This window comes from Sorex fumeus, unplaced genomic scaffold (assembly GCF_029834395.1).
Source record: "Sorex fumeus unplaced genomic scaffold, SorFum_2.1 ptg000098l, whole genome shotgun sequence".
Lineage (NCBI taxonomy): Eukaryota > Metazoa > Chordata > Mammalia > Eulipotyphla > Soricidae > Sorex > Sorex fumeus.
In genome coordinates this window covers 62,340,277-62,365,899 of record NW_026606155.1, presented here as the reverse complement: position 1 = coordinate 62,365,899, position 25,623 = coordinate 62,340,277, and the positions used below count along the sequence as shown (strand labels likewise).

General features: G+C 38.3%; 1 protein-coding gene across 2 annotated transcripts in view; it reads left to right on the top strand.

Annotated features, from left to right (window-relative positions):
* Positions 1-22,066, top strand: part of AKAP6 (A-kinase anchoring protein 6) — a 562,035-nt gene extending 539,969 nt beyond the window's left edge. For both annotated transcript variants that reach the window (XM_056134199.1, XM_056134200.1), the window contains exons 13-14: positions 11,781-15,190; positions 21,389-22,066. In XM_056134199.1, coding sequence (XP_055990174.1) covers positions 11,781-15,149 — 3,369 coding nt within the window. In that variant the 3' untranslated portion in view covers positions 15,150-15,190; positions 21,389-22,066. The remainder of the gene's footprint in view (positions 1-11,780; positions 15,191-21,388) is intronic.
* The last annotated feature ends 3,557 nt before the right edge of the window (positions 22,067-25,623 follow it).

Genomic DNA, 25,623 nt, shown 5'->3' with positions numbered 1-25,623 from the left:
TTTCTGTTGTTTCTTTCACTTCTTTTAGTTTTCTCACTATCTCTTCCATTGATTCTTTGAGTAGGTCCTTGAACATCCTCTGCATTTCGTCCTGGAGTTCTTTATCGGAGAGAGCATATTTGTATGCGACTCTAGTTGAGGGTTCGGGAATCTTTTCTTTGTCTTCACCTTGTAGTGGAGATTTGCGTTGTTCCTTCATGTTGTTTTGTTTGTCTAGTAGTAAACCCCTGGACTTCACCAGCACTGTTCACTCTTATTGTGGGAAAGGATTCTGGATAAGGTCGGTTGGTGGTGGACACCCTTCTCTCTTTCTAGGGTCTGAGGATCTTTTCTGGCATTTTTTCTCTGGCTATGATGGGCATCTAGTGAAGGTTTGTAGGAGGTGTTCTATACAGCTTCTATTGTGTATTGGTCTTTTGTTAGACTTGGAGTAAGCCAGTGGATTATTATTGTATTATAGTGTAGGTGCCTGGAATTTTTCCCCCCACAGAATAAGATGGGAAGGGCTGGGGTGAGGGTCCAGAGTGCTCGGGGTTGAATATATAACTGCAGCCAAGGCTCTGGAGAAGGCCACGCCCACTTTGGGGAGTCCACGCCCGCTTGCGATGGAGACCACGCCCCTACAGTATTGACCACGCTCCCAGCAAGTCAAGATGCTAGTCCACAGACCTGTTGGGGGGGGGGGGGGGGCGGGGCGGGGATTACATGGACCTGAGCTCCATGCGGAAGTGGCTCAGGCTGCTGGAGGGGCCCCTGCCAGGGGGCCTGCAGTGGCAGCTGGGTTTCTGGATCCCAGGTCGAATTGGAGTCGAAATGTTACCTTTAAGGTGAAAAAATTTATTCAGATTGGCATGTGAATATCCCACTATCATCTGTATAGACTTTCCATGTAGTGAAATGATAATGCCATTCTTTTATGGTCGGTGGGTTTTTATAATCTTATTGAGGTTACTTTCGTTTGGTACTCCCCTTTTATTTGTTTTAGTTCTACATAGTACTGAAAGACCAAAAGAAGATTTTATTTAAAATATATTGCTATAACTGTTTACAATAGCTAGAATATGGATAAAACCTGAGTGCCCAAGAACAGATGACTGGTTAAAGAAACTTTGGTACATCTACACAATGGAATACTACATAGCTGTCAGAAAGGATGAAGTCATGAAATTTACATACAAGTGGTTTTACATGGAAAGTATCATGCTAAGCGAAATGAGTCAGAAAGAGAGTAATAGACATAGAAAGATTGCATTCATGTAGAAGGGAGAACCAAATGGGGGGTGTTGGGAGGATCCCTCCAGGATGGGAGAAGCATGCTGAAAGTAGACTTTAGACTGAACCTGATTGCCACTAAATGCCTCTTTTGCAAACCACAGCACCCAAAAGGAGAGAGAGAACAAAAGGGAGTTCCCTGCCACAGAGGCAGGGTGGGATGGGGGATTCAGGGGGGTGGGAGGGATACTGGGACTGGTGGTGGTGGAGAATGGGCACTGGTGGAGGGATGGGTACTTGATCATTGTGCAATGGAAACCCAAGCACAAAAATTTGTAAAAAATATGTCTATACCTGTACCTCATGGTGTTTCACTAATAAAAAAATATATATATAGCTATATTTTTTAAAATTATTTGAAAAAAATTCTAGATTATGATACTCTTTTTAAAGTGTGTGAGAAAATTCTAGGAAATCTAATATAGTGACTGGAAAAATAAACCAATTTTCCTATCAGTCTGTTCTGAAAGTAATAAAATTTCAATATTCTGCATATAAAGCAGCAGTCAAGGTAAAATAATTTATTTGCCAGTGGAAGATTATTTTTCTAGCTTCTTTTAGCAGAATACTCTGAGCCGAGAAAGAATGGTATTTCTCCTACAGCAGATTTTTAAAACTTCAAATAGTAGCTTATATAATAATTACTTAAGAAAAACATGATGCAAGTCATTCATCTATTACTAGATTACTTTAATATTGTCAACACTGAAATTACTGCTCTAAGAGTTATTTAGAAACTATGGTAGTATTTAATTTTTAAACATTTTTGGCACAAATTACTTCCTATTAGTCAAAATAGTACTTCTGCAAGGCAGAACCTCCCATGAAGTTCAAGTTATAAAAAAAAAAAGGAAAATATAAATGCTTTAGTTTTTGTCTTTTTTTTTCTGAGAGAATTCCTTAGTATCACCTTGCCTTACCTCACCCTTTCAATAACACTGTGGAGTGATTAGAAAACTATTCACATAAAAATAAAATTTTGAGATATTAGATATGTGTGTTTGTGTGTGTGTGTGTGTGTGTGTGTGTGTAACATGGAATTTGGGGATAAAGGAACAGGTGTTAGAGCAGCTGGATAATTTCTTATATATTCTATGACTTCCATGGTTTCCCCACTGCTTTTCTTCCAAAACTGGGATTCAATGACAAGAAAGGAGGTTGAGAGTTCCTTCCAGGCATGACTAAACTCCAAGTTCAACAACATTTTTTCTATGGAACCTAGGCTCCTTTAGACTAACCTCTAGCACATCCTGCAATCACCCACCAAACTCAGGACCTTCATTCTCCTCCTTCGAAAATGCCTTTATTCTTGATAGTTCAATGGTTTCCCCTCATCTTACATTCTTTTTGGGGGTAGGGTGTACAGAGCACACCTGACTATGCTCAAGTTTTACTCCTGGTTCTGAACTCAAGTATCACTCCTAGTAGGATCAAAGGACCATATGTGGTACCTAAAATCCAACCAGGTCAGCGATGTGCAAGACAAGTGTCTTTCCTGATGTTCTCTCTCTCTGTCTCTCTTTCTCTGTCTCTCTCTCCCTCCCCCTCTCTCTCTTTTTGTCTCTCTCTCTCCCTCCCCCACCTTGTTTCCACTCTTATTTTATAAGCTCCATAATCCCCACTATACTAAAAGTCTTTCAGTCCCAGAACATACTTTGAAGGTACCCAAATGCTGTCTTCCTTCTTATTATCCCCCTTTCTGCTGTGCACCCCTTTCCAACACCTGATCACAATTCCTGCCTCCTCAGTGTAGTGTATTTATACACTGCCCTTCAAATTAATCAACAGTCAAACTTCTGATGACTAAACCCATGGCAGGGGAAGTTTAGACAGTGAAAGCAGCTAAGATGGAACTGTGGGACATATGATCATTTATCAATCAGCTGAAGTGGAATTTAGGAAGAGACTTAGAATTGAGGTAATTAGAAGAGAACATTTCAAGAAGAGTCACATGCGAGAGCTGTGACTTCTAAAGGCAATTCAGCTGAATCGGACATCTAAAGTTCCCACTGATCTTTCTGCAAGGGTTAGCAAATAACAGCTCTTAATTATGCTTCATGTTTCTCCCTCATGCTTCTCCCCCAAGGAACCACTGTATTGAAATCTGTGACACTAAGCTAAAGGAAATATCATATACAGAGTATTTTTTTCTTTAGCATTTTTGGGACTGAAAAGCATACACGTGGACCTAACAAAGATTGTAATACAAAAATATCTTTATCATTAACGATGCACAATAATATAAACAAATTCAGAAATATAAGTTGTATTATTTTACAAACCTAAAATCTATTTATGCTGAAACCTTAGTATGTTGGATGGTACTATAAATTTGAAACTCAGTTTTCAACTTCTATTTTAAATTGAGGTGAAATTAATATAACATAAAATTAATATTTTATAATGAGCAAGACAGCAGCATTAATGCATTCTAAACACAGCGTACCATTATCTCCTATCTATCCAAAATACTTTCTTCACCTCTAAAGGAACTCATTCCTGTGAAACAGTTGCTTCCCACTTTTTCCACTTCTGGACCTTAGTACTCACCAATCTTCATTCTCTCTCTCTCTCTCTGGATTTACCTAATTTGTATAGTTTGTATACATGGAACTGTATAATATGTGATTTTTTGATGTGTCTGGCTTCTTTCACTGAGGATAATGGCTTTTGTGGCTACTTGCATTTACAACTGAACAAGTGTCTAGAAAGTCAGAATTTTTCCTGAGGTTTTGCAATGGCAGTGTTTAACCTGTGGACCTTTACCCAAATCCCTTTAATGAGTATTTGAAACCACAGACATATCTTTCTTCCTTCAGTGCACTCAGTAAATATTCTCTTTTCCATGCGCTGTTTTTATATGGGGGTGCCAATGGAGAGCAGATAGAGTTCTTCCACACATGGAATTTGTATGTACAAAAAAACCCTCTGTTTCTAATACTGCGCTCTCATCCCTGACTCCTATTTGGAAATATGGCGTTTTTCTCTATTATAAAGTTCTCATAGCAAACATATAGTGGATTTTTGAGTCTCAACTATTTAAGTATTATTTGTGTAGTCAAGGTTAGAAAATATGTCCCAGCCTAGTTCTAATTTTGTGAGATTTATGAGATGCTTCTTGGTTTTATTTATCTTTTTGAGGTTCTGATGAGCTTTGTTATTTAAAAGAAGAGCATCACTGAAACAGTTTTTGATTATTAGTGTAAGATAGACTTTAAAAGAATTTTCTGAGCTGAAACAAGTTACATTAAATTATTATTGTTCAATATGTTAGAGAGTGTCAAGATTTGCTTGCTCTAATGTGTCAGTTGGGATACAATGTGAGAAAATACACCTGCCTTTTATTTTAAGAATTATTTTCAGGAAATAGAGAGTCCTTGAGCTAGGCTTCTCTATGTAGGTGTCTTCTCATCCTATTCTTTCTGAAGAATTATGCCAATCAGAATACACAAAGACAAACCCATCACACTATTTAGAGCATAGAGGTAGTAAAGCACCTGATGGATGATGATTTCATTAAATTCCAGGCATACGGTTGCATGAGGGAGATGAATTAACAAACCACCAGTCTCAATAGAAACACTACAACTGTTATTTAATGTCCTCTATATGTAGACTCTGTTCAAATCATCATAGGGGATATAAGTTGAGGGGGAACCATCATTGTATTCCTACTGTGTGCCAGACCTTTTCCACAGGATTTTATGTACAGGCTCTCAATTAAGGCTCCCAATAATTATTAAGGTAAATCAATGTGGTGTGATAAAACCAAGCTGAATTATTTTCCCCATATCATAGACTTAATATGAGGCATGGTTGGGGGTGGGGGGAGTAGAGCGATAGTACAGCTGGTAGGGCATTTGCCTTACATGCAGCTGACCCAGGTTTGATCCCCAGCATCCCATATGGTCCCCTGAGTACCACTAGGAGTAATTCCTGGGTGCAGAGTCAGGAGTAACCCCTAAGCATCACCTGATGTGACCCAAAAAATGTGAATGGGTGGGGGGAAAGAGGAGAGCCTAAGACTCAAACCCACATCTCTGAGTTTATGACTCAAATTCCAATATGGTTGATAAAAGGAACATTTTTCTGTTTTCTATTTCTGGCTCGGTGGTTTTTTTTTATTATATTAGCCTGGACCTTGTCTTCACTAATGAAAAACTAGAATACTACAAGTTTCAAGTCCTCCTAAATGTTATCTTTCTATTTTCTAAGTTTTACCTACTTATTATTGTTATTAATGTTGTTTTTGTTTTTAGTAAATATCTGTCTGTTTATTCTGCATTTTTGAGATTTTTAGATTTTCAGAAGATGTCACTTTTCCCAAAAAGCAAAAAAAAGGGGGGGGGGGGGGCTGGAGCGATAGCACAGCGGGTAGGGCATTTGGTCCCCTGAGCACTGCCAGGAGTAACTCCTGAATGCAGAGCCAGGAGTAACCCCTGTGCATTGCCGAGTGTGACCCAAAAAGAAAAAAAAAAGATGTCACTTTTGAAGAAAATTAATGGAATCCAGAGGAGACTGTCAGATCTGTGTAGAGGTTTTATAGAGAGTCTGCTTTCTTCATCTCCACCCTTAAATCGACAATGTGTTTATCATCTCCAAATATACCTACCATTTGACCTAATATTTAAAGAAATTCCTAGAAAACAATATGGGTATTTCTCAAAAAACTAGAAATTGAGCAGAAGGAAATACGACCTATCAATACCACTTCTGGCAATATAGCCTGGGGACCCAAAAACACACTGCAGAAAAACCATCTGCACTTCTATGTTCTTTGCAGCACTATTCACAATAGCCAGAATCTGGAAACAACCCAAGTACCTGAGAACAGATGACTAGATAAAGAAACTATGATGCACCTACACAATATAGTACTATGCAGCCACCAGGAAAAATGAAGTGAAATTCCCTTATAAATGAATGAACATGGAAAAAATCATGCTGAATGAAATGAGTCAAAAGGAAAGGGACAGACATAGAAGGATTGCACTCATTTGTGGGATATTAAAAAATACAATATAAGACTGATACCCAAGGATAGTAGAAACAAGGGCCAGGTGAACCAGTCCACACTTGGAGCCTTGCCTCAAGTGGTGGTGGGAGGAGGGCAGTTAGAAGGGACCACTATGAGAATAATGGTTGGAAATTATCACTCTGGACAAGAACTGAATGCTGTGAGCAGGTAAAGGGACAAGCCTTAGAGTACCTGTATTGCAGACCATTAATGCCCAAAAGGAGAGACAGACAGACAAAGAGAAAGACACAGAGAGAGAGAAAGAGAGAGAGAGAGAGAGAGAGAGAGAGAGAGAGAGAGAGAGAGAGAGAGAGAGCTGCTGTATAGGCAGACTGGGCAGGGGGTGGGCAGGTGTCAGGAGGGAAATTGAGGATGTTAGGGGTGGGAAATGTACACTGGTGAAGGGATGGGGGAATAGTGTATGACTGAAATCCAATCATGAACAATTTTGTAACTGTGTATCTCACAGTGATTCAGTTTTTTAAAAAAATATTGAATGAAAATGATACAAATTATTTTGCTTCACTAATAAATAAGTGCATAAGTAGATCCTAGAAATTCAGTCCTGGGAGCCCTGACTCAATTAAAACCACATAAGTACCATAAGGCAGAAGTTCATTTGTATATGGAATACTCAGTGCTGTTGTAATCTTAGTTCTTATATCGTTATCACTTCTCTAACTGCTTTTAATTTTTTCTCTGTAGATCTTATGCTAAAATAAATAATCTGCTCTAAATTGTAAAAGAAATTAGCACAAATTAATTCCACTTTGTTTTTCAGTAGATATGCAAAGTTTATATAGAGCTGTTGGTTTAGACCCAACATTTTGTACCAATGAAACAAGTTTATAAATGACAGATCCTTGTGAGGATTGACTTAACTCAAAATTATCTCTGGAATTGCAGTCTGTCAATTGGAACCTCGTTTACTATTCACTCACCATCCTTTTGGTTTCATTCAAATATTCTTAGATTTTTATCTAAATCCATGTGTAATTTATCACTTTATCAAAGAGAGAAATATTTATGCCTCTTTGAAAATTCAGAAAATTCCTCTAGAAAAAACAACACAAATGCTTAATTAGCTTTAGCATTTGGGGGCTAAGTTGGGCTATCATCAAAGAGAGCATTCAACCAAATAATTTTCTTCCAGTTACATCACAGTCTACATATATATCCTTCCCCCAAAGGCAATGTTTGAGTTACGTGTAAATAGTTTAAATCTACTTCTTCTTGGAAACTGTCTTCACTCCCTTGTCCCCTAGTATGTTGTTATGTTTTAGTTCAGAGATTCTGTTGAAAATATTGACAGAATTTTATCTATAATAGATGAGAGTGAATTAGGAAAGAGTGAGTAGCAATTTGATAATATGTAAGATTTAAAGTCTAAAGTGAACACTTTAATAGGTCTTATCAGGTATTCCCTGGCATTTTTAGTACAAAGAAACTTCAGAAATTATTATAAATTTAAGAGGTATGTAGGACAAGAGAATTAATAAGGTAAAAGAACAATAATTGTGCATCCAAAAGATAAATATTTCCTTGTTTTACTCCAAATACTTTCTTGGGCAAAGAACTTATTCTTTTAGGTGCTGCTGTACTTTCTTAGACATGCATTTGTAAAGCCATAAAGGTTAGCATTTGGTCAGAAAAATGACTGTGTCTGAGTTACAGGCAACACGGGGTAAGCTCCTGGCATTCATCCAGATGGCACCACTCATGAATCTCAGTGGAACAACCCAGACTTGGGGCTCTCATGGAAAATCTGTGCTGCTAAATATTAAAGTCAATCCTAAGAGTTACAAAGAGAGCTCCTTTGGAAAACTAGTTCAGTTATTTATTAGCACACTAAGAGTTCTGGACAGGATAGTTTTTGAAATTAATATACTATTTGATTAGACTGATTGATTGTTCCTACAACTGAAGATTTTAACATTCATTAGCCATACTAACCAATCATTAGTACTTCCTTTATCAGCAAGCAAAGAATAAACAGAAATTCTAATAAAAATTCATCACAGTGAGTGAGCTCCATTTCTAATTGAGTGTGATGGCTGCCCATGTACTAGATTAACTGCTGTAATATTGGAAGCAGAAAAGAATCTGTTACAAAATTTAAAAATATCTCTTAATGTTTACTTTATAACTGGGTTATTTTGAACATAAGCAGGAAATACAGATAATCACACACATCCAATATTATAGAAAACAAATGGGTATTTTTATACTTAATGCATTTGTGTGATATCCTCTAAATGTTCATTTCAGGAAGGACTGAAGGCATGTTAGAAAAGTTGTCTAATGTGCTGCTTAAGCCTTTCTCCCTCTACCGAAGAATAAAAACCATGATCCTGTCCTGTATTTCAGCCAGACTATTAGAATAATTGTGAATTGTAATGCAAATGTGCTGACCTGTTGTTCTGTGTGACACCTCTCTTTACCTCCTGTGTCATGAATTCCTTGTGGTTGAAGTGCAAATTGAAAGGAATTATGGAAAGAAAAGAATGAAGTAGGCAGAGAGAACCTTTTCAGAATTCACTTAGGATCACTCTAGAGCAATGTTTCTCAACCTTTTCCCCACTGTGACCCTTCTGTTTCTTTTTTTGTGGCCTTTCTGTCCTGTAAGTTTGGTGCTCTGCTCTTGTCCCATAACCCCCAACTTATACCCCCGAAAGATTTTCATCTTTTGTCCCTTTGCTTTTCTTCAACCCCAAATACTATTGATTTGTATTGGTGGACCACACCTGGCTAACTAAGGGCTTGCTTCTTTCTATCTTTGTGCTCAGGAATCACTCCTGGTAGTGCTTCCCTGCAGTGTGGAATACCTAACTGGGTTGCAGCATACAAGGAAAGCACTTAACCAATGTACTATCTCTCTGGCCCCTAGAGCCTATAGTCCTAAACTGTGGACTTATTAAACAGGTACCTGAATGTGAGAGTCAAAAAAAACTCTTTAAACATTCATTTTAACTTAAAAATCTTTATGATTATCCATAAATGTCTAATTTGTATACCTATTTTTATACCTTTATACCCAGGGTCACAACAAATTTCTTAGGCAAAAAGAGGTCATGAGAGGGAAAAGTTGAAGATGTCCTATTTTACAATATCAATAACTATAACTGCCTTTTATCAACATGGAAATACAAGTCAAAACAATAATAACATATCATCTCACACCAGTAAGACTGACACACATTGCAAAGAAAAGATACAACTAGTATTGGTGTGGATATGGGGACAATGGGACCCTCATTCAATGCTGGTAGGAATGTTGACTGGTTTAACCTTTTTGGAAAACACTGTCACTGTCACTGTCCTCCCGTTGTTCATCGATTTGCTCGAGCGGGCCCAGTAACGTCTCCATTGAAGACTTTGTTGTTACTGTGTTTGGCATATCGAATACATCACAGGTAGCTTGCCAGGCTCTGTCGTGTGGGCGAGATACTCTCGGTAGCTTACCGGGCTCTCCGAGAGGGGCGAAGGAATCAAACTTGGGTCGGCCATGTTGGCTGCGTGCAAGCCCTAACCGCTGTGCTATCGCTCCAGCCCACTATGGACATTTTTTAAAGCCAGGAATTGAACTTTCATATGATTTAGCTTCTATAAGATCTACTTCTTGATTTCTACCCCAAGGACCCAAAAGCTATTCAAAAAGACATTTGAACCCCTATCTTTATTGCAGCACAAGTCACTATACAAATATCTGTAAAAAAACCAAATATCCAAGAACAGATGACTGGATAAAGAAAAAAATATATACATTTATAGAGAGAGAGAGTGGAATATTACTCAGCTGTAAGAAAAAAAATGAAATCATACCTTTTGCTTTGTGAATTATCTGAGGAAAATCATGCTGCGTGAACTTATGTGAGGGACAGATACAGAATGATCTCTCTCATATGTCGGATATAAAGAATCATAGTAAGGGGTTATCAGATTTCCAAAGTCAATAGAAATTGAGAATTATTCTTTAGTAGAAAGCTTACCAGGAAGGAGGATGGAGGATGGGACACTGGAATATTGGCAAAAGGAGGTGAACACTGGTGAAGAATATAGTGCTAGAATGCTGTCTGAAACCCTACTATTAACAGTATTGTAAATCCTGATGCCTAATTTTTTTTAAAAAAGAAAGGAAAAAAATTATGACTACCTGATGCTGACTGCCTCCCCAGCTTTTAATGGCATGAACTCCTTTCATATGCAGAACTATATTGAGAGCTAGACCCTGCACTGATGTTCAGCAGGCAAGGAGAGTGGCATGCAAGAAGGTTAAAGTTAATGTGCCAATGTCATGAATCTGGAAAGCAGGGAGGTGAGCACTTAAGTAGGTTGGCTTAAGAACTCTTGTTCTCCACTGGGCCCTGCTTGAACATAACCTCTGCTGCAGGTTTCCCTGTGTTTCTATCTATAGGCAGTCTGTCAGGCCCTGAGGACCTATAACACCTCTCTAATGTGAAGGTAGACCACTGGAGAGCCATGTTGGATGAAAGAATCTGAAGAAAGAGTAGGAACTCATTCAGCTTCATCCCAGAATCTCAAAATTTATTACAGAAACTGTATACTGTGTAGGCAGAGAGGAGTGTGAGTGAATTTTGGCTGCTCTGTCCTTAGGATTCAGGCAAATATAAAGTAAAGTGTTATCTTAGGACTGGAGATGGGCTAATAAAAGAGGTTCCTGCATTTGAAAACTAGACCTGCACTGATAATAGTGAAATAAGTTAACAAGGATGAAAATGAACTGTTTGTCATAGAGATTGTTGAAGTGAGAAATGGAGAGATCTGTGGTTGCAGAACTGTACTGGAACTCTCTGGGCAGAGAACAGGACCCAAGAAAATATAGGTGAGAAAATCAGTCAGGTGCTGTTTATCTTAGGTCTTATTGGTAGCAAAATCAAGTTTTGAAGAGGTCGAGTCATAAAAGGGAAGGTAGAAAAAAACAGGCAGTTGAAATCTTTTAGACTCATTAATGGTTGTAGGTGATAACTGCAATTCTGTTCTGTTTCCCTGAGCAAAGCAAGTTCACATGGAAAATTCAGGATTATAGACAAGAAGTGTTTGCCATGTCTGGCTGCAGATAACATTTACTATAGATTCTGGAATTAAATCTGTATTAGAGTGAACTAAGAGGTGTCATAGGATATACTTGTCTTTACCTTCATTGCCCCATCAGTTTCACTTTTACCAAATCCAAGTTAAAAATGTAGATGAATCAATAGAAAATGGATGATTCCATAGTATACTACTTGGTTTAATAATATTATTCCTCAGTCTATGATATTTGCTTTCAGTAACATATTACTAATGCTGGAAAGGCCTTTTTCAGTAATTCTGGCTATTATGCCAGAGAGGAATATAGTAATTCTTTTAACTTTCACATCTATGCTTGAGACAGTGTTATTTCCTGACTCTTTCAAGAGGTTTTTGAATGGAGAACAGTTTTCTGCTTGCTTTCCCTAATGCCTTTTCTCTTATTCTTTTCCCTACACAGGAGACTTTGAATGTGATTGATCCAGGTTTGATGGACCTAAATGGGACAAGTGAAGATGCCCTGGAATGGGATGAAACTGACATAAGTAATAAGTTGATTAGTTTGAATGAAGAAGCCAATGACCTTGATCAAGGCTCCCAACTTGCCATGCCTTCCTTGAATTTGGAGGAGACAGGTGGGGAGGACCCTGGTTGTGAAGAGAAGGCAGGTAACTGCTCAGGATCTCAGTATGCCTCGAATGTCACTGCCTCCTCTGGTCCTCACATTTACCAGGTGTACAGTCTCCACAATGTTGACCTCTGTGAGAAAAGCCACATGCCATTCCTGAAGAACAATTCAAAACTCTCCAGCAAGACCCAGCCTGGTGTTCTTACTAAGAGTCTCAGTAAAGATTCTTCATTTTCATCTACCAAATCACTTCCAGATCTTCTTGGGGGTTCTAATTTGGTGAAGACCTGCTCATGCCACAGAGGAGATAGGAGCCAAAACTCGGGCAGCGAGAGTGGAATTGTCAGTGAAGGGGATACTGAAACCACTACCAACTCTGAAACATGTTTGCTCACTGCAGTGGATGGGTCGCCACATAACCCTGAAACAGACCATCTGGAGCCCCAAATGGGAGAGGCAGTCAATGTGCTAACACAAAAGTTTAAAGATGATGAGGAACACATTAAGCTTCCAAATAGCTCTCAGTCATCCATTTCACCAGTGGGATGTGTAAATGGAAAAGTTGGAGATTTAACCAGTGATACCAAACACACCCCTGATTGTTTAGGAGAAGAATTACAAGGAAAACATGATGTGTTTACATTTTATGATTACTCTTACCTCCAAGGCTCAAAACTCAAGTTACCAATGATAATGAAACAGTCTCAGAGTGAAAAAATACACATGGAGGATCCCTTGCTTCATGGTTTTTATTTTGATAAAAAATCCTGCAAGTCTAAACATCAGGCTACAGAGTTACAACCAGATGCCTCTCCCCATGAAAGGATTTTGGCAAGTGCATCCCATGACATGGATTACAATTCCTATAAAAGTGGTGATGTACAGAAGACATTCACGGGCATGCAGAATGCGAGACAGCTCTCTCTTTTATCTCATAGTTCATCAGTTGAGTCCCTTTCTCCAGGAGGCGATTTGTTTGGATTGGGCATCTTTAAAAATGGCAGTGAAAGCCTCCAGCGAAGCACTTCTTTAGAAAGTTGGTTGACATCCTATAAAAGCAATGAAGATCTTTTTAGTTGTCACAGCTCAGGGGATATAAGTGTGAGCAGTGGCTCAGTTGGGGAACTGAGTAAAAGGACATTAGATCTTCTGAATCGTCTGGAGAATATCCAGAGCCCCTCAGAGCAAAAGATAAAGCGAAGCATTTCTGATATCACTCTCCAAAGTAGTTCCCAAAAAATGTCCTTCACTGGCCAACTGTCTTTGGACAGAGCATCTTCAATCAATGAAGATTCCCCAGCCTCGCTGACAGAACTTAGCAGTAGCGATGAGATCTCTCTTTGCTCAGAGGATATTGTATTACACAAAAACAAGGTCCCAGAATCAAATGCGTCATTCCGGAAGCGGCTGACCCATTCAGTGGCTGATGAAAGCGACGTCAATGTCAGCATGATTGTTAATGTCTCCTGCACCTCTGCTTGCACTGATGATGAAGATGACAGTGACCTCCTCTCAAGCTCTACCCTCACCTTGACAGAAGAAGAACTGTGCATCAAAGATGAGGATGACTCCAGCATTGCAACTGACGATGAGATTTATGAAGACTGCCACTTGATGTCAGGGCTAGACTACATAAAGAATGAACTGCAGACGTGGATTCGACCAAAGTATTCCATGACAAGAGATAAGAAAAGGTGCCATCTTGGTGATGAAATAAAAGGCAGTAAGGATATAAGTGGTAGTGAAATGACCAATACCTCTGATACTCTCAATATTGAGGCACTTCTAAATGGGTCCATAAAATGTCTCTCTGAAAATAATGGAAATGGCAAGAATTCATCCTACACTCAGGAGGTAGGAACAAAGGGTGAGAATAAGAAAAACCTTTTCAAAGTTAATAAAGATCCATATGTGGCTGACATGGAAAATGGTAATATTGAAAGTACCCCAGAAAGACAGGAGATCAAATTGAGTGGGATATCCGTGGAATCAGAAACTCAAGGGAAGAGGAATTTGGAGAGTGGGCATTGTAAATGTAAAGAAGTTATAAAGACCTCAGAGGAGTCAAATATTGCTGAAAAAGTTATTGAACACCCCAGTGTTAAACATCTTTCAAAGAAATGTCAAAACCACCACCATTTTGAAACTCAAAGTTCAGCATCTACTCCCACTGACAAATCTTGCCCAGAACTGCCTTCAGAAACTAGTACTGTCAATACACAAGACAATGATGTCCCAAAATCTTCATCTAATGATGCACTGAGTGTCTCTGGGAAATCTGTTGGTTGTTGCCTTGCATTCGAACAAAGTGAACCAGAGGGAAATGCTTCTGTCAGCGATAACATTTCCTGTTGTGACTGTGCGCCAGATGTTTTCCATCAGAAAGATGCTGAAGATTGTTCAGTACATGACTTTGTCAAGGAAATAATTGGCATGGCTTCAACAGCCCTGAAAAACAAATCTCAACCTGAATATGAGGTGGCTGCACCAACTTCATTAACTCAAATCAAGGAAAAAGTACTGGAACATTCTCACCGCCCTCTTCAGCTGAGAAAGGGAGACTTTTACTCCTACCTATCTCTCTCCTCACATGACAGTGACTGTGGGGAGGTGACCAGTTACATAGAAGAAAAGAGCAGCACCCCATTGCCCCAGGATGCTACCGACTCCAGCTTAGAAGACAAGGAAGACATTGAATGCTTCTTTGAGGCCTGTGTTGAGGATGGCCCAGATATCCATGAGCCCTATTTCCCCAGCTCTCCTCCAAATGCACCGGCAGTACCTGCTGAAGTTTCAGTGCCTCCACAAGCCATAGCTGGCCCTTCTCAGTCTGGTGACGGTCCTCATCCAACTGATGATGCCGTTGGGGTTACTTATTCCAGTCCTCCCTCTCCAAACAGATCTAACATTGTAAAGGAAGTGGGCAGTTTACCCCAAGCTCCCAGTGACTCCAGGGAAAATACAGAATTAAATGATTCTTCAAGGCTGGGCAACGACAAAGAGAGTTCAGAAGACCTAGGCGAGTCTGGAATGGCAGGAGCACATAATGTGGCTCCAGCCAAACCCAGTGTTCTAGATTTCTCCTCCAAAAAAAGGCAGCCCAAAGACAAGGCTGCAGTGCATCCCAACCCCAAAACCTTAACCTGTGAAGAAAATCTCCTAAACCTTCATGAAGAGCAACATAGAAATATGCATAGGTAGAATATAACCCTCTCCAAGCATGAATATCATCTCACTGAAAGGTATGTATAGTCTTCATGTTTCCTTGCTGGGGTGGGAGAAGGTGGGGGGGGGAACTGACAGTGCTGGGGCTTACTACTGGCTCTGAGTTTCGGTGTTCCTTTAGGAATCGTTGTCCATGTGGTGCTGGAGTTTGAATCTGGGTATCCCACATGCAAAGCATACATTCAGTACTTTGAGCTATCTCTCTGCTCCAGTAGTATTCAGGGTTTAATATTTTTTATATACATACATATATTGTTTATGTATATATGCATATAATATTATATGCTAACAACATGTATGGTTAAAATGCGCACTTGAATCAATAAAGCCATGATAGGCAAGATCAGTAAGAATCGTCATAGGAAATATTTATCTGAATAAGACATTTATGTGGAAGAAACACTCCCTCAGAATGCAAGTAACTGTGAACAAGAGGAAAGATGGTCACAATTGACATTCTTAGTGACATTATCTTTATAACATCATTCTGCGAGAAGAATACAGCATTTGAAGAAGCAGCCAAAATAATTTAGCGCTTCAAATTCTTCCATTGAGAGAGGAAAAAAGGTTCTCCAAATTGCAATTAGACCCTCTGATCAGAATGCATGCACAGTAACAATGCTCCCCACTTCAGTTCCCTGCACACAGAGCTGCCTGCTCCCGTCAGTGCCTACAGATGAACAATGATTAGGTTAAAGGCTGCATCTTCTGATCTGGGCCTTCCTTTTATGCTTCTGTCTAATGTAACTATCATCACATTTGCTTTCCCAGTGGAAGGCTGTGCTGTCACATCTCCTAATCACGGCCAAGTCTAAGGATTCAAACAGGAGGGGAAGTTGATGCTAAAGAAGAGGCTCCTATTTATCTACATACAGGCTGAAAATAAGCCCAGAAAGCAAATGCAGAGAGAATACAGGACAAGTTAATGCCATTTTGATAAAGACAGAATTTTTGAAATTTGCCTAAAGGTGTCAAGCTGATTTCCATTCTTTCTCTTTTTAAGGAAAACCATTCCACTCTTTCTATTTATTAAGAACAATTTATTGATAATTCTGAGATGCTAGTGTAGCTTTAAAAGGGACAGAGAAATTTGGTTCTGGCCCATGTGTCAACCCCATCGATAAATATGCTTTTCAATTAAGTTCAAAAAAGAAGATTTGAGCTTTGGAAAGTGAGAGTTGTATTTCACCAAAGTCTGAAGTGCCAAATGCCATCTCCACCCCCCACTCCAGAAGCTTAATGCCGTAACCTAAACTCGTGCTATAGGAAATGAATTACAGAAGCAATCTACCCTAATTTGTTAACTTATTCAAATAACAGTTATTATACTTAACTATGCTAAAGATTATCTTTTTTGTGGCAGATTGTTTATTTTTTGATGAGCCTAATTACTGATTTTCTAAAAGTAATTTACATTTATTACAAATACATCTTTTAAAATGTGACAGATAAATGTTGTTCCCATAATGTATTATGAAAAAAGTTACTATTTAAAAACACATTATTTAATTTGAAAGATGAATGGCAAACATCATTATTTTTTTTCCTGCAACACCTGTGCCCTGAGCTCATTAAAATGTGTGATTCTGTGTAGAGCTGCTAGAAAAGGGGAGTTAGGGGGGAATCTATACCATATATATACCCTAAAAATAAACTCAGTATGCAAAATTGAAGAAAGGCATCCTCCTTACTAATGTAGCTCAACTAATTTTCTGTGTTTCAGACTCCATTTACAATTGACTGCAAGTGAGAACAAAAGCAGGCGAAGGAGAAATGTATTTTCTGTGAAACATGTCTACCCTGTAATCACATTCTCCATCAGTATGTAGTGAAACTGACCATTAAGGGCAAGTCACTGCAATTCCATAAGCTGCTGCAAAATAAGTTCTATTAGAACCAGTTGTACCGCTGGCTCTGCCAACCTCCACTGTGGGGCTGGTACAGCTTGGCTGATTTTTGTTTTTCTGAAAGAGGATAACGTCTTGAAAGCAACACCACTCTGAGGATACATCATGTGACCATGAACCCTCAAGTCTTGAGCCCTAGTGAGATGGGGAGTTAGGGATGCTCTGGCACCAGAAAAGCCTCTGAGAGGCCCTCTTCCTTTTGGATACTCTGAGACTAATATCTGTCCCTTTCAGAGAAGCAGAACTGAAGTGAAATGTAAATGATAAACAGCTCCATCTTTAGACTTAGGGCAGTGTATGTGCTGATAGATCTGTGTAAGTCTCACAGTGAATAAGGGAAGGACAGTGTCTGGCTGTCAGCCAGTGTGCCCAACTTGTGATAAACGTTTTAGGGAACCCAGTAATGTAAAAACTTCTACTAGGTTCCAGCAAAGGAAGAAGCTGAGGTTTACTTTTGCAGAACTTACAGTTGCCCCCAGGTGATTTGTTTACTAGTAAAAACATGTTTAGTGAAAATAGTAAAAACATGTTTACCAATCCTTGGTATTTCTCAAATCAGATAGACAAAAACATCTAGATGCCTGAAATTTTTTTTGGGGGGGTGGGTCTTTAGGACTACACCCAGTGGTGCTCAAGGCTTACTTATAGCTCTGTGCCCGGGGATCACTCTTGACCATATGTGGTTCCAGGAATTAAACTAGGGTTGGTAAAAACCAGGTCAGGTGCCTGGTTTTTTCCACCAGTAATTAACTGGGTATAATTTTTTCCTTATTTTTTTTGTTTGTTTTGGGACCACACCCAGTGATGCTCAAGAGCCAATTCCAGCTCTGTACTTGGGAGTTACTCCTGGCAGTGCTCAGAGAGCATACAGTGCCAGGGATTGAATCTAGACCTCCTGCATGCAAAGCATGTGCTCATATTCTAAATATGTTTATATCATTAAATACTTCTAGGAGTAAGAAGATAGTATCAGGGTTACGATGCTTGTGTTGCATTTTGTTGACCATGATTCAAAACCCAGACACTTCATATGGTCTCTCAAGGACTTCCAGGAGTGAGCCTGGAGCATAGAGCCAGCAATAACCTGTGATCATCACTGGATGTGGCCCCTCCCTACCATCAAAATAAAATTAAATTAAAAATACTTCCAGTCATGAGGCCAGGCCTGTGGCTCAAGTAGCATGTGTGAAGTCTGGGTATGAGCCCAGACACTACTTGGTGTGCCTTTCCACACCCCAGCAACCACAGACCAAAAACCTCCACAGCAATTTTTTTAAAAAAAGGAAAATACTACCATCTAGAGCAAGTTATCAAAATGCTGACATGCTTTTAGTGTGAAATGTCAAGAATACAGGGTCAGATTATTTGGTAAACATTAGGTTTCATGTTTATGAAAGTTGAATTGTCATTGTCTATTCTCTAAGTTTCAGAAGATCAAGGGAAAAGTTTTTTCTTTTCCCCTTTAAAAATGATACACTGGATTCTGTCTTTATCAGAATAATAAAATTAATCCATTTCAATTGATGATATTTTCCACAAGAAACAATGTTTCTGGTGATGAATAAGTTGTTATAAAATTATTCAGAAGAGGTATAACTTAGGATAGCAGGTTCAATATGAAACAGTAACAAAAATTTTGTGGAGAACTTTTGGAAAGTGGTTATTCATTTACTGTGTGCTAATTAAAATCCCTGAAAGTATTTGAGCAGTTTTACCATGGTCTAAGACAGTATGCATTTGCACTGAGTTCCAGGCACACTGCTGTGCTTTTCACTACTTTCATTTATGTGTCATGTTTCTACAGAAATAGAGAGGTCAGTTACAGCAAATCACATCAAAGGAAAGGTAACTGGCTAGGTTCAGATATTTCTGCCTAATTTGGAGGAAGCACATAATGTATGTCTGGAGTGCTTCTTAGTACCCGCCTAAGAGATGTACTTTACACTAATCTTTGGGCTGTATTCTGACAGTATTTCTTCATAATCCTCATTATAAGCTTCTGATCTTTGGTGAATGATTTAACCCTAAACTTCGGGCTGAGTAAATCCTGTCATGTGAAATGTTAACTCATTACATGCTGTTGGCATTTACTTTTTTATTTCTTTTAGTTTGCTCTGATAGTGATTTTCAGTTTTTCTTTGAGTATGTATTTGTACTTTTTGTTTTAAAGGGGAGAAGCTATATTTACTTAGGATGCATGTAGTTCTTTTAGAACTTTCCAGCTCAATTGTTTTTCCTACCATTTTGATCTGCAAATTAGTTGAGGTGGCCCAGGTGAGGCAATTACTGAGTCCATATACTTTAAAGTGTGTCCATAGTGGAAAGGATTTTACTTAGCTTTTACATGTCAAGAATGCTGTAAGAGCAAACATTTGCATGTATACAACATAATTTTTTTCATTAATTTCAAGTGTTCAGTTTAACCAAAAGCTGGTCTAGTAGGTTTAAAAAACTACTCTTGGTTATTGTGTCCTACTGTTTCACTAGACATTATAGCACATACATTACCAAATTTACCTTTAAAATCACTTTAATAAACCAATTTTCTGGTGAATGTATTTTTTAAATTTTCCAGGCTTTGTAAGTAGCTACCCTGCAATGCCAAATAATGAGGTGCTTTATTTTTGTTTTGGAGACACACCTGGCAGAACTTGGGGGCTACTTTTGGCTTAATACTTGGGAGGACGATGTGGTGCTAGGGATGAAATTTGGGGATCCAGGGTGCAAACATGTACTCAAGCACTTTAAGCTATATTCCCACCTAAATAATAAAGTTTATTTTTTAAATAACCCCTCTGCATACACACGCACACACACATACACACACACACACACACAAACACACCTGTGCTTTAGCCAATTTTGCCTACCTTGAGGCTAAATTGAAAGAACTGATAATCTAGATAGAATTTATATGCCAGCATTTAGTAATACCATATTTACCTAAGAATTTTCTCCTCAGTGGCCAGGTTTCAAATGAGTCATGTCCTCAGCTTTTGAATAATGTACCAGGCTCTTTCTGATTTACTTAATTGTTTTACTGTACCAAATTTCATCTCATCTGTCTATCTCCCCTGCTTCTTCTCCTTAACTTCCTGTGACTCTAGCCAAACCATATTTACTTTTTTCCCCTGGCTCTTAACTAAAGTGCAAAATTATAGGGAAAAAATAGCACAAGACAGAAAGAATGAGAATATTTAGTTCTAGAAGGGCAATGTGGCATTAGACTTTGGAACTTGGTTTGAACTCAGGTAAGCAAAAACTTTCTTTATTGGACTGCTAAACAGGGTCCTAAAATAATTTCTGCTTTTATTACTTAATCCTGGAATTTAGTGCTTTCTCACAAGCCACAGGTTGCTGTTAGCTCCTTAGAAATAGACAGGATCAATTGATCTTGGAACAAATTTATATCTGAATTATTGGATGTGGTAAGTAATTGAATCATTCTCGTTTCCACAATGCCTTCTATGTTTAAAATGAAATACATTAAGATTTGTGCTAGAAGCATTAGTTCTCTCTCTTGTATAGGCAAGAGGTGGAGGCGCTTGGTATATCACAATTTTCTGAATATTTTACCACGTTCTGAATATTGAATTGTTTAACTCCACTGTCACACATTGAAGAAGGGTTAAACCTGGATGCCTATATTACCATTCTGTGAATCACTGTTGATCCTTTGGTACCTTACTTCCCATTGGCAGACTACCATTTTCTTACTGATTTGAGACTGTGTTCAAATGTACATTCAAAATTTTGTTTGCAAGACAAAGAACTGAGGAGATCCAGAGAATAGTGAAAGGTGTTTTCTTTAAAGCTGTCTTTTTTTTTAATGAATCTATTTTTTGCTCAGGAATTCTTACAGTTTTATTGGTAATGTGAACCTTGGGCTGGAGCAATAGCACAGTGGAGAGGGCGTTTGCCTTGCATGCAGCCAAACCGGGTTTGTTTCCTCTGTTCCTCTCCCCGAGCCCGGCAAGCTAACGAGAGTATCCCGCCCACACTGCAAAGCCTGGCAAGCTCCCCATGACGTATTGGAACAAGTAACAAGTCTCACAGTGGAGGCATTACTGGTGCCCCCTCTAGCAAATCGAATAACGACGAGAGAACAGTGCTACAGTGCTAATGTGAACCTTGGGTAATTAAAACCATTATATATTTTAGGTATTCCTTTGTTTCAAAACTTTTGTACACACTCTCCAAAGCGGCAGCCTCGGATGGTTCTCCAAGGGCTACCCAGGGTCCAAGTATCACAAATGAAATAGACATTTCGGAACTCATTTTCTTTCTGTCACTTTTTGTGTCTTGTAGATAAGCCTGGCTGCAACTCATGGGTGGCCTTATAGCTCCACCCCGGGCTCATCTCTGGCTCCATCATGTCACTGCCGTTCGTTACTCTGACCTCTCCCAAGATGAAGCTTCCTTCTGAATGCGGTTTGTCCACATGCGCCTTGTGCTCTGGATGTGTGCACTGGTTCTCTAGGTGATCGTCTTTGAAGTTCAGCACAGCTGCTTGTTCGCCGTGGATTCCTATCCCAAGCTACCTCTTCCTACCCCATCTCTCCCTCCAACAAGACTGGTTTGCCACTGTCCTTCTCGTCTGCTCTTTATGGTTTTGCAGTTGGCAAAAATTGATGGTCCATTAAATTCGCCTCTCCTGGAATGATCCCTTGCCGATACATAATGAATTTCATGTTTCAATCTGGATATTTTTTAATGGTATTACGGCTATGTTTATCATAAGAGATTTACCTAAAAGGCCAACGTTCTATTGACTGTAGCCTAGAAAATAAACACTGGCCCTTCTTTCAAAATTAAGCAGCTTTTAAAAGTACCAATTTATTTATTTTATTTAAAAATAAATCTATGCAGCACTTCAAGATACTATACAGTGTTGTATATTGTAAACTGGTGATATTCTACTCTCATGTACACATTTTGTTTTTTTAAATGCTTCTTGAGGTGGTAATGAGAAAAAAGTTTTTTTTTTTTAAAAAGTGTGCCTTGCTGTATTTCTTATGCCATTTGTTAAAAAAAGCTGCTTTCATGGTAAAATTACATTGGTTTGAAAGGAGGAAATAGCAAGGTTAAAATGTGTGAATAATTTCTGTATATATGTATAACCAAGTACAAACATTGATGTATAATGACAGTATAAAAATGCTTTAATGTTTGTGATGTCTAGTGATGTGGAAAATATAAGCCTTAAATCCATTAGATTGCATGGTAAATAAAATTGGCATAATAAACATAGTTTATTGGGGGAAAAGGAAAATTAGTGATCTCTTCTACCTGTGTTCTTGACTAAATTATTATATCTAGCTCTGAAAAATATTACATATAGCAGCTTCCAAAGTATTCATATTGCATAAGAGGCTTAAAATTACTTAGCAACTGCACAGGAAGCCTTTAAAATTTTTTAAATCTTTTTCATTACTCTAAAAAGGTCTTGGAACACAAATTATTAAATACCAGTTCCCCTAAACCAATAAAAATATATCTCTTAGGTTTGAATTTCTACTTATTAATGAATGAATGTTGGATTTCAGGATACCTAGTATATCTAATATTTTATATTATTCTTTCAAATGAGTTTGATAGTAGAAAAGTATAGAAAATTTGACTTTGATTTAGGCTATAGATTTCAAGTATATTTATTTTGTGTTAAAAATGAAATAATATATGTTTGATTTGGTTTTTATGTATGTTACTAAATGCAGCTTTTAAAAAAGTTATATCCTCATGCCTACTAAAGTGCCTGACACACAGTAGGTATTCAGTAAAAATGTGCTGAATTGAAGTGTTGAATCCAGTAACACGAATGGCATGTCTCAAGGAGCTGGTATAATAGTACAGCAGGTAGGGTGTTTTCCATGCATGAGGCTTATCTGGGTTTGATCCCCAGTGTCCCATACGGTCCCCTGAGCACTGCCAAGAGTGATTCCTGAGTGCTGAGCCAGGAATAATCCCAGAGCACTGCTGAGTGGGGCCCCAAAATTTAAAAAAAAAATGACATGACTTTTCATTTTGAGAAAACCATCCTAATACATGTAAACAATTCAAAAATAATAATGTAGTGTGGTATGAAACTGCACTTGATGTAAATCGAATTTGTCTCAGAATTCAAAGGGAAATAATATTGTGGATTCACATAGTCAAAGTAATGACAATCACTCAAGGAACTGATAGCTAAAGCCTATTATCTGCTAGTACCTTTCTAGATTTGGGATGGGGCGGGGTGGGGGAGGCAGTAAGATCTGATCAAAGGCCTGCCCTCAGAAATCTCCTGCACTGTGGGTATAGAGAACCTACCAAGAGATACCACTGATGAGCAGAGGCAAATATGGCCAAGGAGGCTGAAAGAAAGAAGCAGTAATGAAAGCAAGAAGGAAGCAAAAAGGTTTCGAGAGAGCAGAAAGTTAGACCTGTGGTTTTCAGCCTTTTTATGTCTACAGACCAGCACCTGTGCTGCATATAGGTTCATGAGCCAACAGTTATAAACACTGTGGTAAATCAGCAATTAAAAACATTGTGCAAGACTGACACCCATCCATGGACCAATGATTGAATACCACTGAGTTAGACAATAGAAAATTAAAGACTTACTGAAAGCTTAGGAAAAAAGATAAATTGAGAGACTTTTGAAAGGTTTTTTAAGAAGTTAAGTTGGAACAGTTGTATGTAATAGGCTAGGTAGCAAAGAAACTGTAGTCTTTGTTTGGCACCAAACTTTATCATTAGAACTTTATATTAGTCTACACCAAGAACGTAAAAAAATACTAGTTGATAACACTACCATTTTAGACCCCTTTCAATCTTTTCTATACATATTTTTAAATGAATGGATCACTAAGCTTTTGGATAGGTAGTATTTTGTTCAAAGGGGGTTTTAGGCACACATCTAGATGCAGTGCTTAAGATGATCACAGGGGAAAGAGATTAGAGATAAATGTCTCATTAGGAGGCAGCTGTAGAAATTAAGCAAGACTTGCAGTAACAGTACACAGGGTTTAACTTCCTGGATAGAGAACAAATCCTAAAATTTTTGGAATGTTTAGGAGCATTCTGGATCTCTGCCGAGGTATGTTGTTATTTTATATAGTGAAATAATGAATGCCAAGTCTACATTGATTGGTGAAACATCAGAGAACAAACTAACCACAACGATGTTCTGTTTACCTGTTCTATGCTCATTGAAGACCTTGAGGTATTAAAATATTTTTTGTTATCTACGTAGTATTAACAACAAATTTGTAGAATGACTTTTGGGTTCATTGAACAATGGAATGGAAGCCAGTTAATCACTTGCTCTTTATATAGGCACAGCCTCCCCAGTCACCCTGGAAACAGTCACATTCACCTTGACTCCACACTTGCAGCCACAGCCGTTCAGAATCTGCGGAGGCAAGCTGGCCCACTAGCACCTGTCTAGTGTCTCACAGTGGGGTGTGCCTCTTGAGAAAGTCAGTTTCTTGGGTTGCTACAAATCTGCAAGTGTTCCACCTCTCTTTAATTTTATTCGCTGATGCTGGTTCTGTTCTAATGAGCTGCTCAGAGTGTTACTACAACTTCTTTCTCATGGTAATCCTGACGATCATTGAGGCCAGTTACTCATCCTCTCCCAGCTGCTATAATTTCTGTCCTTTCATTTCTTCAACTGTCCCTCATATATCATGATTTTCTGATCCATTTCAACTTAACTGAATGTTAACAAGCAGAATCCTTGCTATTAAGGAACTGTTTTCATCATCCTACATGTAGAAAAATATCTGAACATTTAAGTGGTAAGTTTTATCTAAAAATATATGCAAGATATGTTTATTCTATTATTGTACATTTCAATAAAGAAATAAATAAGTGAATAAATGAGAATCCATTACTTCCTTCAGTAGCCCAGCTCAGTGCCAGAGTCATCTTGATCTTTTTCTCATATCAAATATAAAACCTTAACCTGTTTTCATGTAAAGTAGGGCACCCTTGCCATTCATTTACTTACTCATTCATTCAACAAACATTGGTTGAGAGGCTGCTTATGTGAGGCATTATATTTGGCATTAGAGACACAAAGGCAACCAAAATGTGTTCTCTACCTACAAGAAGGTTTACAGTTTTTCTTGTGAAAGTGCCTTTTATGTCCTTGAATATTGATTTTTCCAAATTAATTGATAACTCCATTAATTTTGTTTGCTGTTTAAGTTTTTTACATTTTCAAATATCTGTTGAGCAAAAGAATATTCAGAATGATATGAGTCTGGCAGAAGTGAGTATATTGGTATTTGAAGGGTTCTAGTTAATTACAGAAAACAAGTATATTTCTTATTTCTCGTCACTGAATATGTATGTTATGCAACAACAGAACAATCTAAATTTAGGACTTTTAAGAAACTGAACTTTATTGTTTTATTGTGTTTGTTTCCTGCTGCTTGGGTTTTACTCAGGCTTTAATTTCCAGAAACAAATTAGATAAAAACATCCAAACACACTGAAATGATCCTGGTTATTTGTTATAAGTCAGATAATTTAATATGAAATTGCTATTGTTTTAA